The following is a 17,390-nucleotide window of genomic DNA, read 5'->3' as shown; positions in this document are numbered from 1 at the left end:
CAAATTTTGATATGGCACAGTTAGAGGAGCAATGCGTCTCTATTTAATTTTGTGTGAAACTCAAGAAAACCTTTACAGACACACACCAAATGAAGAATAAAACCTACAGTGATGAGTGCTTAAGATGTACTTGGTGTTACCAATGGTTCACATGGTTTAAAAATGGCCAGACAGAAGTTAAAGATGAGCCTCATTCAGGACACCCTTCAATGGTTACTGATGGTGCTCATGTCAGGAATCTCAACAAAACTGTGCATGCCAATCACAGACTGATTGTCCAAGAGATTGCAGAAGAATGTAACATTTCAGTTGGATCATGTCATGAAATCCTGACACAGTATCTTGGAATGCATCGTGTTGCCACCAAGTTCATCCCATGGCTCATGAGTCAAGACCAGAGAGACCTTCACTCGCAATCCGTGAAGAGCTTTGTGATCATGCAAATTAGAAAGAGATGTTCCTTAAGAGAATCATAACTGGTGATGAGATGTGGGTCTATGATGTTAAGACCAAGGTTCAGTCTTCACAATGGGTTGGGATAAGATTCTCCAAGATCAAAACATGGTCATCAGGTCAGGTAAAATGTCAAAGCCATGCTGATAGTTTTCTTTGACTTTGAAGGATTAGTTCATCATGAATTCGTGCCACAGGCATAAACTGTTAATGAGCAGTAATATTGGGACACATTGCGATGTCTCCAAGAAAATGTGAGAAGGAAATAGTCTGAAATCTCGCGAGATAATTCATGGCTCTTGCATCACAATAAGGCACCCACATATTCATCACTGTTGGTGTGTGACTATCGCACAAAAAGTTAAATCACTGTGCTGCCGCATTCTCTGTACTCTCCAGACCTGGCCCCTGCAGACTCTTTTTTATTTCCAAAGTTGAAAACCCCATGGAAAGGATGAAGATCCGAAGTAATAGACAAGATAAAAGAAAATTTGCAGATGGTACTTCACATGATCCAGCAAGAGGCATACCAAGACTGCTTCTAGAAGTGGAAATGGTATTGGGAGCAGTGTATTAATTGTGGAGGAGATTATTTCAAAGGAGACCATGCACAATAAGTAAAAGGTAAGGGTAGAAAAATTCTGTGGACAAAGTTCTGTAATTTTTTGAATAGACCTCGTACTTTCACACTAAATTTCCTCATACACTCTCTCTTGTTACCACCATCAATAGCCTTCTAACTTACAATGGTAGTAACCATAACTTAATTGAATATATTAATTTTACATACATAAATTGTACAGTCTAAATACATTTAAATGTTATAATTAATCATTTAATATTTTGAGGAATAAAATTAAATTTTAAAAAATTGCGGTTAGTAGACAGAATTAACCCGAGCCAGCAAACTGCCAGTCAGTGTGCATGACCTCTTGGCCTGGTACCATTATGTCAACTGCTCCTCAAGAATCTCTCATACTCTATGCTTGCACAACTTGTTACACACACTTTCAAAGAAAAATACTGCCCTGGTGGTGTGATTAATACAGCACTCATAGTGCTGGAAACGGTGACATCACATCAGAACACGCACAGTCAAAAATAGCTGCATCCCTTCCCAGAGCTGATCGTAGTGTGGCTGATGTCAGCACTTGAAAATGGGTTCTAGCTATCGCAGAGATAGTTGCAAAACATTTTTCTGTCCATTTTATTTGTATACCAGCTCACATTCAAGGAGAAATTGTGTAATTTTAGTGCAATTTCTGGCACACATAAAAATGGCATAATTTTAGTGTGATACTTACAGTGCACTGTAGCACACTAGCACATGATAACTGGCCACCATCAATTTATTCTTTCTTCCAACTGCATGAAAGGCTGGTTTTGTACACAGCCTTTAATGTTATTCAAATCAGTCTCTGTATCATAAGCTGTCAGAGTGCTTAGTAGATATTGCTGTAACCTATGTTGGTAAAGTTTTCTAATTCTTTTCTCCAACAATAAATATACTTTGAATATTTCTTCTGAAGAATTGGGTCCCTTTTTATAGAATTTTTCCCATTTGTTATTGATATTTTAATTCCTACTAGCACAAAATGATCTGAATGCAGACCTATGTCTATTTCCCTGGAAACTCTTACATATTGTATTTGATTTCTCATTTTGAATTCATAATAAAGTTACCTATAATGAATTTTAAGCCTTGAGCTGACCACGTATATCTATATGAATCAGTTTCCCTGAAGAATGAGTTGCCTGTTTTATCTGATTGTATGTGGCAAACTGCCTCAGTTCTCATCCATTATCATAAATTCCTGGTTCTCCAAAAGTGTTAACAACTTACAGTATTGGCTAATAACCAATGATTGCATTTAGATCCCTATATATTATAACATGATATTTCTTGATTACTTTAGCTAATTTTTTTTTGCAGGGTGTCACTTAAAGTTTTTTGGTCTATTCTTCCCTTCCTCCTTCTGGCGGGTGATGAGGAGGGGGGGGGGGGGGGGGGGGGACATTGAAAATTGAAAGACAACCTGATACAACAATCATTTTATCATTTTACTCAGATGGTGAATTTTTAAACCTAAATTACCAGGGTCAGGTTGGTTTATAGCTTTACTGCCAAATAATGAGAGGAGAAAGGAGGTGGGAGTAGAAAGAAATGTCTGACTTTCACTCATACAAACTAGGAACCAGCATTACATTCTGCTCCTGGTACACAGTAACACTCCAGTTTCCCAGTTTTATTTGAACTACCTTGCAATAAGAATTTACATATGGTAAAGACACAATATCATTCTTCACTCTGTGTTATTTGGTTTCATACAGAACAGCAAGTAGAACATTTCAATGTGGCAATTTATAAATAATTTGCTGAACATAATATGTATAACACATTCGATGAAAAATTAGCTGTGCCATTCCAGTTTCATTATACATCACATTCTGATGATAAATATATATGCTTTAGTCTGTAGTCGCAATTTTGTATTTAGCCTACTGCCTACTGGTTACTGGTTTCTGTACATAGTACCATCTTCAAGCCATCCCAGGACCAAAATGTTCCAGTACATAGTTTGAATAATAATCCAAGAGAAATTTACAAAATATTTTTTCATTATGATAGCAACATATGATACACAGCACAATCTTAAAATTTATAGCTAGCCCATTACCCCTGGCATAACATAAGTTATGAAATTAAAAAATTATATAACAAAACTAAGAATAAAATAGTTACTATTTAATAAAATGTCAAAAGCAAAATAGAAAAATCCTTGTAGCCATGTTTACATTTACCATTTGTATTTGGTTTATATCATTATAAAACACATATCTGGCCATCAACATAATAACAGCATTATATATTAAAAACACAAAATTATTTTTATTGAAAATAAATTGAGCATCCAGAGGGAAGCAAGCATGATGAGTGTATGTCAGGAATAATGTGCTATCTATATGTTTTGCTGTCACAGTGAGAATATATTTTGTAAATTTCTCTTGCATTATTGTTCTAAGTAGGTACTGGAAGTTTTTGATCATAGGATGGCCTGAGGATGTTACTGTGTACCAAAACCAGTAGCCAGAAGGCTAAATACAAACAGTTTGATAAGCTTAATAACCTCACAAAAATTTCATCATTTTGTGATCTATATTCTTTAAGTGTATCATTGTTACCAACTAATTATTTCTGTATGTGGCACTGTTAGTTCCTGTGAAATGATTTGCGGAACCTCTACTTTACTGCAAAAAGATTGACAGTAGATGTACAAGTCTATACCTGCTACATATGAGTATCTGAGAAGACAGTGTTCATGTTTGACAAGCAGCAGTAGTCTGTTAGGAAATATGATTGACAAGATTGTTTTATTGAACGCTAATGGTGTCTTAGACCTGTGCCCCACACAATTCAATTTTATGTACTATTATGGTCCAGTCTAGGCACCTACATCAGGATGGCTAGACACGGGTTTTAACCATTGTCCTCCCAATTGCAAGCCCAATATGCTAACCACTGTGCCACCTTGGTTGGTCCTACGTTTTGGGACACTCTCTGTCTGGCTCCTCAGTCAAGACCACTTCAGCCTGGGTGACCTTGCCAGTAGCTATGCTACTACCAGCACAGCTCTGGACTTCCTTAAAGCACTCAAACCAGACACACAACTTTCAAGCTGTCTGTGATACCATTAGCACAAGTTTGGGCCATAATGTACAAAAACAGACCATCATGAAATTCTATAAAATGATGGTGGTTCCTGGGTTACCACAAAGAAAAAACAATAAAATAAAATTCTAAAAGCAGAGATTATGTTCCTTTGAAAGATGAAGTAGAGACATGATCAAAAATGAAGATATTAGAGCAGAATTAAGTATTTTCAATATGAATGAAAAAATTCAGAACTATCATGAAGATTGGAGACAACAGCTCATGAGAATGTCAGGTCACAGAATTCCCCACACGATCCTGAACAACAAGCCAAGTGAGGAAAGAGATATTGGAAGGACTCAAAAAAGATGAAAATAATTTTGTTATTGAGTTCCAAACAAGCAACAGCCCAATCCTCGAAATGAAGATAATAATGCTGATGATGGTAAGTTCCAATCACCAAAATTTCAATTTGGACCACAAGATCGTTTTCAGGTAGAGTAGTTTCTGCTTAAGTAGCCTACATGTTAAAATAGTATGCTCTGTCATATGTAAATATTTATGGGTTGTAAATGAACATTTTGATCTCTGTTGATAAACTAGATTACCACATTTAATCAGTTCAAAAGCAAGTTGTGAACATTCAGATGAAACAACAAAATTAAGTAGGAACAAAATGCTGATAAATCAAATGAAACATAGGGAATTAGACTGAAATGTAATTTTGATTGTAAGAATAAGTTACACTGATAAGATCTGTCACAGAGGAAGTATCAACAAATGTCACTAGACTGTGAGACAGTCAAAAGTTCAAGTTCAGCCTGAGACTTCCCAGGATGTGATGTATACTTCTTGGGTCATCTTTGTCCTCTCCTCCCCCTCACCATAAATCTCCTTTCCCACATGCCCCTACTTTTCAGACAGAATTACAGCATTCAGGATCCTGTAGAACCATCTAGGAAAAAGCTACTTTGAGCTGAATTTCGGTATGACACTGACTTTCATTCCTTACATAAAAGTTATGGAACACACAGAGATGTAATTAGGAAACAACACACACAGATAGGTACCTTATCTTTGCAACATATCTCAGTTGCAGCATACTGTAACTTCTTAAGTTTTTATACAGTTTATATTACTATAAGACATCAATCTGACTATCATCATAATAATAGCATTATATATTAAAAACCCCGAATTATTTTTATCAAAAAGAAATTGACCATTCAGAGCTTTACTTACTGAAGCTGGAACTGATGTTTTTTCTGTGTCACTTCCTCTGTCACTAGTGCTCCTGGAGTATTCTGAAACTGTCTCAGTAGTACTAAAAGCTTGGCTAGAAGTAACTTCCGCTATTCCAGTCTGCAGTAAGTGTTGCGAAGTACTGAGAACAGGTTCCTTTTCATCCACTGTTGAATACTGTAAGGTTGACAGCAGATCTGTAGGAGGGACTGTACTGAAATCTCTGTACCTAGAGGAGTAATCTGTTGCTGGGTCTTTTGTGCCTGGTATAGTCATTACTTTCTCTGTCGAAATATGAGATGTTGATATGAGTTCACGTTCTGCAGACCTTTCAGTACTTTCTTCATCTGCAGTTATAGGACTAGTAGATTTTATGGTAGACAATGATGATGGTGATGATGATGATGATGATGATGACAGAGATTCATCATCTTGTAAAATGTTATTGTTCTCTCTCTTTTTTGACGTTTCTGCAGTATTCGCTGAAGTAATGCCTAGCCCTAGTGACTCTGTGGCAGCAGTAGCTTGTGAGCTTGACAACTTGGGCTTCAGTGCTCCTCCAGGGACAGATGTCAGCTGTTCAGTAGTTGTGCTCCCCTGAGCCACATCTTCATCTACTTCAGTCTCGCGAGAAGATTCAGTTCTGGGACGGAATCGTCTCAATCTTTCTGTCACACCTTCTTCAGAAATTTCTGTTTTACTTTGTGAACTTCTTAGAGTGTCTGAATTTTCTTCAGTGCCTGTTTCTGAGATATTTTGTGGTCTCCTCCTATTTTCTGTGGCTGGAGCACCTGTCGTAGTTTCAGACTTAGGACGAAATCTAGGTCTAGGTTTCTCTGTAGCCTCAGAAACTGTGGTCGCTTCTGTCTTCAGTTGAAACCTTCTTTGTTGGCCCTTCACTGTCTCAGTGGACTCTGTTGATGACTCTGAAGAACTAGTTGTAGTTTCAGCTTTGGGACGAAATCTCCTCCTATCTGAGCCAGGTCTGATCCTCGTTCTTGTTGTAGTTTCTGAAGAAGTGTCTGGGACAAGGGTTGTCGTAACCACAGTGGGCCTCACTTTAAACTGCCTGAATGATTTTGTAGTTGACTCTTCTGTATTGGAAATTGTTGCACTAAAAGCACTTACTGGATTATCTGAACTAATAGGGATGTTGCCATCCTCTTCAGCAAACTTGGTGGTTTGCTCAGCTGACTCAAATATAGCTGGACTTGAGGCTGTCAGAATATTAGCACGTTTTGTGGAATGCTGGAAATAATTCTGTCTATTTTGCACTTTGAGCTCATCAGAAGCTGTACTTGGCGGTGTAAAAGGTGTTGTAGTCTGAATGTTTGACTGTATTTGCTCAAGTCTTCCAGCAGCTGTGCTATCATCTGAATTCAGAAGAGAGCTAATATCCCTGTTACTCCCATCTTCAAAATTGATTGTGTTCGATTCTGTGGTAGATCTGACTCTACTGATGGTGACATATCTGAAAATTTTAAGTACTGTGTTAGTATCAAAACTGAAATTTTTATACATATAATGTTTCACACATAAAGTAAAAAAAAGGCACACAGTTGCTGATATAAACAGTATCCTGACAAACAGATAGGAATTCTGAGAAACAATAAAAATAATAAAAGGAAAGACATGAAAATTTCTAACAGACTATATCTAATTTAGGAGTAAAGGTAGCAACTTACCAAGTAGTGGAGGTGTTAAGTGATCAACAGGCACACAAAAAAGAACGGAAACTTCACTGGCTTTTGGATTAATCCTTTTCTGCGCACACGCGCGCGCGCGCGCGCACACACACACACACACACACACACACACACACACACACACACACTGACTACGTCACGACTGAGGACAGTATCTTGAAACATGTACTTGGATTGCGTCAGGTAGAGTGGGTGAAGGGAGAAAAGAGGGAGGAAAGAGAGTTTGGGAAGGGTGGCTGACAAGACAGAGGGAGGCAGCAGCATGTGCACGGCACAGGAATGTGACGCAAAGGTGCAGGTGAATTTGTGCAGTGCACGATCACAATGGCATTGTGGAGTTGATTGGGTGGGGGTGATGGAACGGACAAAGGACAGACTGTTAGGTTGAGGGTGTGGATGCAGGGGATAGCAAAGAATGAAGCCAGCAGGATTACAGAAACAAAGGAACTGTTGTGTGTGTAACTCCTCTCCTCATATTTTGGAAAATCTGGTGCTAGGGGAAGGATTCAGATGGCACAGGTTGTGAAGCAGCCATTGAAATCAAGCAAGTTGTGCTCAACAGCATGAAGCTCCACTGAATGATAATTACCTGAATAATTTCATAATATTTTTTCATATTTTTTTGTTGTTTTCTGACTTGCAAAAATTGTAAGTAACAACTGAATTCAAATATACAAATATACTTTAAGCACAGTAAAGTAATTGCTTTCTTTTAAAAATAACTAAAAGGTTTAGAATTCCTTTTATTGGCTTAATATTCTTGCCATTATAGTGAAAAATGTAGTGTCAGCATCTAGTGTGACATGTAGTTCATTATCTTCAATAATGCAACATGAGTGCTGCATAAAAGATTTTGCCATCTCCCTAGGAAGTGGGAGAATACAAGGTCTACCTGTCAGGAGTCAAAGCAGGAATAGCACAATGGGGTGTAGGGCTTTACATCAGGAAAGAAATGGAACCCAGCGTAGTTGCAATAAGGTATGTAAACGAATGACTGATGTGGATAGATTTGACAGTGTCTAGCAAGAAAATTAGGATTGTGTCAGTATATTCGCATTGTGAAGGGACAGATCAAGATAAGATGGATAGTTTTTATGAGGCACTCAGTGATGTAGTTGTTAAAGTAAAGGACAAGGACAGTGTTCTGCTCATGGGTGATTTTAACACCAGGATTGGAAATCGAACAGAAGGGTATGAAAAGGTTATGGGTAAATTTGGAGAGGATATGGAGTCCAACAGGAACGGGAAACAACTCTTGGATTTCTGTGCCAGTATGGGCTTAGTAATCACAAACTCCTTTTTTAAACATAAGAACATTCACCGGTATACTTGGGAAGGCAGGGGAACCAGATCTGTCATTGACTATATAATGACAGATCAGGAATTCAGGAGGGCTGTGAGGGACACACGTGTATTCAGGGGATTCTTTGATGACACTGATCATTATTTAATCTGCAGTGAAATTGGGATTGTGAGGCCGAAAGTGCAGGAGGTCAGGTCCATATGTAGGAGGATAAGAGTGGAGAAACTTCAGGATAAGGAAATCAGGCACAAGTACATAACAGCGATCTCAGAAAGGTACCAGTTAGTTGAATGTAGTCAATTACAGTCATTGGAAAAGGAATGGACAAGGTACAGGGACACAGTACTAGAAGTGGCTAAAGAATGTCTTGGAACAGTAGTGTGTAAAAGTAGGATGAAGCAAACAGCTTGGTGGAATGATACAGTCAAGGCCGCCTGTAAAAGGAAAAAGAAGGCGTATCAAAAATGGCTACATACCAGAACCCAGGTAGACAGAGAGAGTTATGTTGAAGAAAGAAACAAAGCCAAACAGATAATTGCAGCATCGAAGAAGAAATCGTGGGAAGACTTTGGAAACAGGTTGGAGACTATGGGTCAAGCTGCTGGAAAACCACTCTGGAGTGTAATTAGCAGTCTTCGAAAGGGAGGTAAGAAGGAAATGACAAGTATTTTGGACAGGTCAGGAAAACTGCTGGTGAATCCTGTGGATGCCTTGGGCAGATGGAGGGAATATTTTGAAGAGTTGCTCAATGTAGGTGAAAATGCGATCAGTAATGTTTCAGATTTCGAGGTAAAATGGGATAGGAATGATGATGGAAATAGGATCACATTTGAGGAAGTGGAAAAAATGGTCAATAGATTGCAGTGCAATAAAGCGGCTGGGGTGGATGAAATTAAGTCGGAACTCATCAAATACAGTGGAATGTCAGGTCTTAAATGGCTACACAGGATAATTGAAATGGCCTGGGAGTTGGGACAGGTTCCATAAGACTGGACAAAAGCAGTAATCACACCAATCTTTAAACATGGAAACAGAAAAGATTGTAACAACTACAGAGGTATCTCTTTAATCAGCGTTGTGGGTAAAATCTTCACAGGTATTGTTGAAAGGAAAGTGCGAGTATTAGTTGAGGACCAATTGGATGAAAATCAGTGTGGGTTTAGGCCTCTTAGAGGTTGTCAGGACCAGATCTTTTTGCTTACGACAAATAATGGAGAAGTGTTATGAGTGGAACAGGGAATTGTATCTATGCTTTATAGATCTAGAAAAGGCATATGACCGGGTTCCTAGGAGGAAGTTATTGTCTGTTCTACAAGATTGTGGAATAGGAGGCAAACTTTTGCAAGCAATTAAAGGTCTTTACATGGATAGTCAGGCAGCAGTTAGAGTTGACGGTAAATTGAGTTCATGGTTCAGAGTAGTTTCAGGGGTAAGACAAGGCTGCAACCTGTCTCCACTGTTGTTCATATTATTTATGGATCATATGTTGAAAACAATAGACTGGCTGGGTGAGATTAAGATATGTGAACACAAAATAAGCAGTCTTGCATATGCGGATGACTTAGTTGTGACAGCAGATTCGATTGAAAGTTTGCAAAGTAATATTTCAGAGCTAGATCAGAAATGTAAGGACTATGGTATGAAGATTAGCATCTCCAAAACGAAAGTAATGTCAGTGGGAAAGAAATATAAACGGATTGAGTGCCAAATAGGAGGAACAAAGTTAGAACAGGTGGACAGTTTCAAGTACTTAGGATGCATATTCTCACAGGATGGCAACATAGTGAAAGAACTGGAAGCGAGGTGTAGCAAAGCTAATGCAGTGAGCGCTCAGCTACGATCTACTCTCTTCTGCAAGAAGGAAGTCAGTACCAAGACTAAGTTATCTGTGCACCGTTCAATCTTTCGACCAACTTTGTTGTATGGGAGCGAAAGCTGGGTAGATTCAGGTTACCTTATCAACAAGGTTGAGGTTACGGATATGAAAGTAGCTAGGATGAATGCAGGTACTAGTAGATGGGAACAATGGCAGGAGGGTGTCCACAATGAGGAAATCAAAGAAAAACTGGGAATGAACTCTATAGATGTAGCAGTCAGGGCGAACAGGCTTAGATGGTGGGGTCATGTTACACGCATGGGAGAAGCAAGGTTACCCAAGAGACTCATGGATTCAGCAGTAGAGGGTAGGAGGAGTCAGGGCAGACTGAGGAGAAGGTACCTGGATTCGGTTAAGAATGATTTTGAAGTAATAGGTTTAACATCAGAAGAGGCACCAATGTTAGCACTGAATAGGGGATCATGGAAGAACTGTATAAGGGGGGCTATGCTCCAGACTGAACGCTGAAAGGCATAATCAGTCTTAAATTATGATGATGATGATGAGCCAAGTGCATTTGTATGAATGTATCCTTCTTCTCATGGTATCTGTTGCAGTCTACTGCAACACTCTCTTTCTAATGATTGTCACCAAGTTTCAGACAACAACAATCATTGTATAAAAGTGCTGAATAACCTCTTCCTTTAACACTACTGAATTAATGAATCTAGCCATGAACTCTATTTTTTTTTAATTTTGTGTGGCTCAACAGTCAGGTTCAAGGCTTTGAACTGGACTTCATTGTGTCAATGTGCTGGTCCCTAAAATACCCAAATCATCTAGCCAGGGAAAGGGGACCTACAGTTTATTGAGGTAAAGGTTAGATTAAAGCCAAGCTGAAAATGTCTGTGGTCCAACCATGATTTAATCCCACAGTCTCACAGTTTCCAGGCACATCCTTTAACATTAAATCACCAGGACCAACATCCTTTGAAATGAAGGAAGGTTTTTTTTTTAAACTAACATACATCACAAGTTGAAAGATGAAATTAGCAGTGATGGAAAGGGCACACTGTCAGTTCTGAAGAAAAATACAACCTTCAACATATGTGCAGTATCGGGCACCATCCATTTGGCCGCACTTTCAAATACGCACACCACCAGTTATGCCACCCCATTTCCTACAGCTGCCACCACAGAATGAGGGCACTGTCATGAATGATTATGCCACTATCAATGAGATGCGAGCTTTCCCTCTCTGGAGCTCCAGTGGGGAGTGTACTTGAGTTCGAACTTTTATGCACTAAGCCACATATTGTGTGTTTGCCAGTAGAATAACATTTACAGACTTTCATAGTGGCCAGGGCTTGATATATTCTGAATAGAAATTGTTTTGAAGAGTGATAGATTTATAAATCTTTTGTATCTGTATATATTTCAACATTCAAAGCTACTGTTTGGAACTGACACTGCAACTACGCAATAAAGTTATGTAATATTTTTACTATTTAATATTTATGTATTATTTTCACTATTTAATATTGGATGTAGAATAAATTAATATCTGATTCTCTGTTTGTGAAGAGCATCTGTTCATTGCTCCTGTATCCACTATAGAACCACACAGCATGCAAGGAAGTTATAGCAGTGTGAAGTAGAAAAGAATCAAATAAAGTATGATTGAGATGGTGATGGTCAGACCACAAGATGTTAAATGATGCAGGAAAGAAAACAGAAAGCTACTGAAAAGTCCACATATAGGTGAGAAAAGGAAATTAGGTAAAGTTATAGCAGAAACATAGACTGGGCAATGGAAAGGTTGCCAGTAATAGCAGTTGGGTCCTACATGAACCACTTACACGGCACTGTAGGTAAGGTAAGCTGAGATAATTAACTAAGGGATCAGGTACATGAAAGGGTGGTGGAATGTGGTAAAAGAGACTAGGTAAGTGAAGTGAGAAAAAATGATAAGGTATACTTTAAAAATTGAACTAAAAATTTTTATGAGAAAATATAGAATTAGGTCAGCAATGTTCAGGATGAAGGAAATGTTTGAGGTTTTGGAGAGAGAACTCCAAGCTATACTTTGCCCATAAATTAGTATCAAGGAAAGAGCTGAAGTCCATAGTGAGTGAAGCAATTGTTCAGGTTCAGCCTTTGCAGTCATCAGGTGATACAGTTCTGGATACAAAAACAGTCTAATCGTTGCTACTAATTTTGATGGAAAATTTATAGGCATTCACACCAATGTAAAACAATGAATAATGAATGTTGCTTGGACTGCACATGACAGGACCACTGTCACAAATGGTTTATGTCAGACAGTATATGAAGAAGTGTAAAGGAAAGTAAAAAATGTTTAATTTAATGTAAATGGTCATCAAATTGGACAGAGCAGCAATATATGAATATCATTACCAAATTACTGGACAGGTGCTAAGTCATAGACTAACAGAAGCCAAATATAGTGGTTGAGACATGGGGAACTAACACATCAGCTGCCTAGAAACTGTGCTGTAGCTGAGCTATTTTATAAAAACATTGGATTTGTAGATCTTCAGCAGTAGAACATTGCCAGCTGCATCACATCTCCAGTACTGAGACAGAGAGGCACAATACAGGATAATCCCACTGCTTTGCTGACCTCAGAGTTCCAGAAAATAATTGGGAGCAATGAATATGCCAAAAAAGCATGCTGCAAACTATTAGAGGCACTTATCCATAATTACCACACCATATGAGACATCTCCCTGCCTTTGTGAAGAGTCAATCTACCCAGCCTTGTTCACTGCACTTAAACTTTGACTTTATACATATGGTATATCTGTAAGGGGAAAATCAAGATGTCAGGAAAGCTGTAGACATTAATGTTAATATGGATGAAAGATTAGTGACCAAGTAAATACCTTGGAGAGCTACTTTCTGTAATAGGTGTAGTTGTCAATCTAGTTCTTTGAGGTGACGAATATTCTTGCACACCCGAGCTTGGCTGTTGGTAGCCTGACTGCTCTGTATCATCTGTGGGGGCTGTAACTGGCCGACTTCTTTGTATCGTGATGTACTCTTTGAAAGGCACTTTCACATCAGACTTTACTTCTGGCGTTTCATCCTCATCAATGTACTCCTCATCTTCTTCCAGACCATCATCTTCTTCACTACTGCTTAAAATCTTCTTATCATCATCTTCAACTGATTCCTCTAGCAACGGTTCTCTTGTAGAAGGCCTGTAATATATACATATATATTTAGACTTTAGTCATAGAACAGAATAAACACTCAAATAAAATAGGTACCTGTGAGCGAAAGTAAATAATAACTTGATATTTATTTATTCATCTAGGGATCATCTGATTAATAGTATTGGAACTGCTTTTTCTACAGTAGCACCTAAGGAAAGCAGATGGATAACTGCAGGTATTCAGGGCCTGTATGTGAACCCCTATCAGCATGGTACCCAAAGAAGCCACTACTAATTGTGATATGTCCTGTATAGAAATCTTACAGATGTGGCACCTCTGGTACCCCTCTCAGCTTCGTGACCCAAGCAGCAGATTGTGTTGCTTGGGCCTTAAACCAGCCCCAACAGGTATTAGAAAGTCCTCTCAGAGACTTAAATTTCTCAGTTCTTTACCAAATCACTAAACTAATCCATGGTTCCTAGATTGCTATCACTGGTATGAAAAATTATACAGGAGGATACTGCTTGCAGAAAAAAAATGTAGAATATGAAAGTAAGGTAATATGGAATGTTACAAAACAAAAACAAACAAAAAAATGGAAAAGGTGGCCACAAGTATAGTAACATACAAATCAAAGATGGGAGAACAACAGAATGTTCTTAGAAATTAGCAAATTTTGGAAATTATTATTTCTCTGGTATTGCAGAGAGGCTACAGCAAAATCTTCCTAAAACACATGTAGCACACACAGTGACTCATGCAGCAAGCACAGTGATGTTTCCCACAACAGAGCTTGAAGTCAGGAAGTCAATCCGACAGCAAAAATAAGAAGTCAATAAACATAGATGAGGTTACTGTCTCTGTTTCGATGGCATGCATAGACAGCATACAAGCCCCATTAACAAATATAATAAATGAGTCCCTTACTTCAGATTATTTTCCCAGAGTACCTAAAGTATGCACGGGATGTGCCATTACTAAAAAAGGTAGTGTGGAAATCACTGAAAACTACTGGTCAGTTTCACTATTATCTTCATTCTCAAAAATAATTGAAATAATCACAAGAGAGACCAATACATTACATAAATAAATACAAACTTTTTAATTAATCATAGTTTGGTTTCCGGATGTGAAAGAAGTGCAGTATCGCCCATTAGTGAGTTCACAAAAATTGTACTTGAAGCTCCTGACAAAAGTGACTGCGCTACAGGCATATTTGTAGACTGTTTCAAGGCTTTTGACTCAGTTGACCATAAAATAGTACTAAAGAAGCTAGACGTGCTAGGTGCAGTAGCCACCAGAAAGATCGCGGGAGGCGCACATCGGCACGGCGCATCACGGACGGTAGTTGCCGCAAATAGAGTCCCGTCCACCAGAGGGCACACGAGAATTCGGCCGCGACCTCTGCCAGCGGAACAACAACAACAACTCAGGCAGCACGGGCCGTGCCCAGTCAGTTCACATCGGGCATGCCTATGAGACAGTTCCCGGTCCACTCTGAAGTGCGACGGAAAACGTGAACCGTGTTACTACACAATTGGTGACGAGTAGGGTTGTTCTTTCGCGTGTTGCGTCGTTGTTCCGGTTTCGCAGCTTATCCGCGGCATGGAGGATTTAGTGCGGGTTTTGGTTGAGCAGCAGACGGAGCTCATGGCCACCATGAAACAAGTGCTTCCGGCGTTGCTCTCCACGCCATCCGTTCCTTCCTCCCTTTCCCCCGTATGACGAGACGGCGGAGGATTGGGACGCGTATGAACATCGCCTTCAGCAGCATTTCCAGGCGTTTCATGTTGCCTATGTGGAGGTATGTCGTGCTCTTTTCTTGTCTTGGATATCTCCCTCGCTGTATAAAGTTTTGCGGCAGCTACCGCCGTTGCAGGAACCCTCGTCCTTATCTTTTGACGCATTGTGTTCATTACTGTCTTCATATTATCGCCGCCAGACGCATGTTGTGGCGGCTAGGGTCGAGTTCTATCAATGCAAGAAGCAGCCCCATCAGTCTTACCAGGCGTGGGCCGCTACCCTGCACGGTCTTAGTTGCAAGTGTCATTTTGTCACGGAGCAGTCGCGAGAGTCGTATGCCCACGTTATGGTGCGCGACGTCATTTTTTGTTTGGCCCCTGATAGGGAGGTCCGGCAACAGGCCCTGCAGTTAGAAGACCCTTCCCTGGAGGAAGTCCTGTCCATTGCTCAATCGTATGAAGTCTCTCACGCCGCAGGTCAACAGTTGGAAGCGTGGGGCGACGTCGCGGCGGTTCAGCGCGGCGCGGCCGCGTCCACTGCGTCCGGGGTGGATGATGTGTGAGCGGTACAATCCGGCCATTACGGTTGCTCCCGCACGGCGCATAAACAGAGTTCCGGCCGCCGGCCCCTGTTGCCGTCCTGTGCGTCGTGCTATATACATCACGATCGGTTGGAGTGCCCCCAGCGTTGGGCCGTTTGTCGCAAATGTAATAAAAAAGGACACATTGCTAAAGTTTGCCGCTCAGCCTCAAAAGAATCGAAGGAAGCAGTTACAGAGGACATGGACGTTGACATTCAGGAAGTTTCATCGGGCCAGGCTCCCGACGCATCGGCCCACAAACCCTTTATCGAGGTTTCGGTTCGGTCGCGCCGATTACAACTGCAAGTAGGTACAGGCGCGGCAGTTTCTTTGTTGAATGCACAAACTTATTCCGACCTTGGGTCGCCCCTGTTGCCGCCAGTTTACCGGCGTCTACGTGGTTATGGTAAACAGTTCATTCCCCTACTGGGTCAATTCACTACCGACGTGACTTACAAATCAGTCACTCGGCCTATTACTTTTATTGTTGTCAGTGATGCGAGCTCCGCTAACCTTTTTGGCTTGGATGCCTTTCAAGCTTTTGGGTTTTCTATCGCTGCCACCATACAGTTGGTCTCCAAAGACGTTCCCTATCAATCATTAGAATCTTTGATCTGACTTTCCGGATATCTTTGAGGAGGGCCTGGGGCGTGTTTCAGGCTTTGAAGCTCACTTAACGGTGAAGGCGTCGGCTCACCGGCGTTTTCTATGCGCGAGGCAGATCCCCTTGGCTCTCCGCCCTCAGGTCAAAGAAGAGTTCGACCGGCTGACAGCCCTAGGGGTCGTTCTTCCCATTTCTTCTAGTGAGTAGGCTTCGCCCCTCGTTATTGTCAGGAAACCCTCAGGAAAATTACGTCTTTGTGGCGATTTCAAGGCCACCATTAATTCCCAATTGGTGGTGGACACCTATCCTTTGCCTCGTGCTGATGAATTGTTCTCCGCCGTAGTGGGAGGCCAATATTTTTCGAAAATCGATCTTTCGGAGGCTTATCGTCAGGTACCTCTTGATGAGGACTCCAAACGGCTGGCGATTGTCAACACCCCGTTTGGCCTTTACCAATACCAGCAGTTGGCCTTCGGAATATCCAGTGCCCCAGTGATATTCCAGCGTTATCTTGAGCACGTCACGTCGACAATCCCTCATTGTATTAATTACCTGGACGACATAATTGTCACGGGCCGCAGCACGAAGGAACACTTGCACAACCTACGCACCCTCTTTCTCAAATTCAGGTCCGTGGGCTTGCGTTGCAACCTGCGTAAGTCAGACTTCTTCCAACTGTCCATTGAGTATGTGGGCGTCCAGCTGCTAGGAAGTTTGGTCCAAGGTATCGTCGACCTTCTGCGGCCCACTTTGCTGAAGGAGTTACAAACTTTTTAGGCAAGATTGCCTATTACCACCGGTTAATTCCCAGGGCTTCCTCCATCGCCCGCCCCCTGCACTGCCTTCTGCACTAGGGTGTTCCTTTTGATTGATCGCCTGCACGCGAGCGAGCGTTCACCTCATTGAAAGGCCTCCTCACGTCAGCGCCGTGTTTGGCTACTTTTGACCCCCATAAGCCATTGGTCCTGGCTACAGATGCTTCGCAGTATGGGGTGGGGGCAGTCCTGGCCCATCGCAACGCAGATGGTTCCGAGCAGCCACTGGCGTTTGCGTCTAAAACTCTTAGTTCCGCACAGGCCAATTCTTCCCAGGTGGAAAAAGAGGCTTTGGCC

At 40.8% G+C, this 17,390-nt stretch overlaps 1 protein-coding gene across 1 annotated transcript in view; it reads right to left on the bottom strand.

Moving 5' to 3' along the window:
• Positions 1 to 17,390, bottom strand: part of LOC126185214 (serine-rich adhesin for platelets-like) — a 504,218-nt gene that overhangs the window by 43,944 nt on the left and 442,884 nt on the right. Inside the window, exons 15-16 of the mRNA XM_049928096.1 lie at positions 13,079 to 13,396; positions 5,348 to 6,818 (exon numbers count right to left, since the gene is read on the bottom strand). Of these exons, the coding sequence (XP_049784053.1) occupies positions 5,348 to 6,818; positions 13,079 to 13,396 (1,789 nt within the window). The remainder of the gene's footprint in view (positions 1 to 5,347; positions 6,819 to 13,078; positions 13,397 to 17,390) is intronic.

Source organism: Schistocerca cancellata, chromosome 4, assembly GCF_023864275.1.
Source record: "Schistocerca cancellata isolate TAMUIC-IGC-003103 chromosome 4, iqSchCanc2.1, whole genome shotgun sequence".
NCBI lineage: Eukaryota > Metazoa > Arthropoda > Insecta > Orthoptera > Acrididae > Schistocerca > Schistocerca cancellata.
This window is presented reverse-complemented; position numbering and strand designations above follow the sequence as displayed.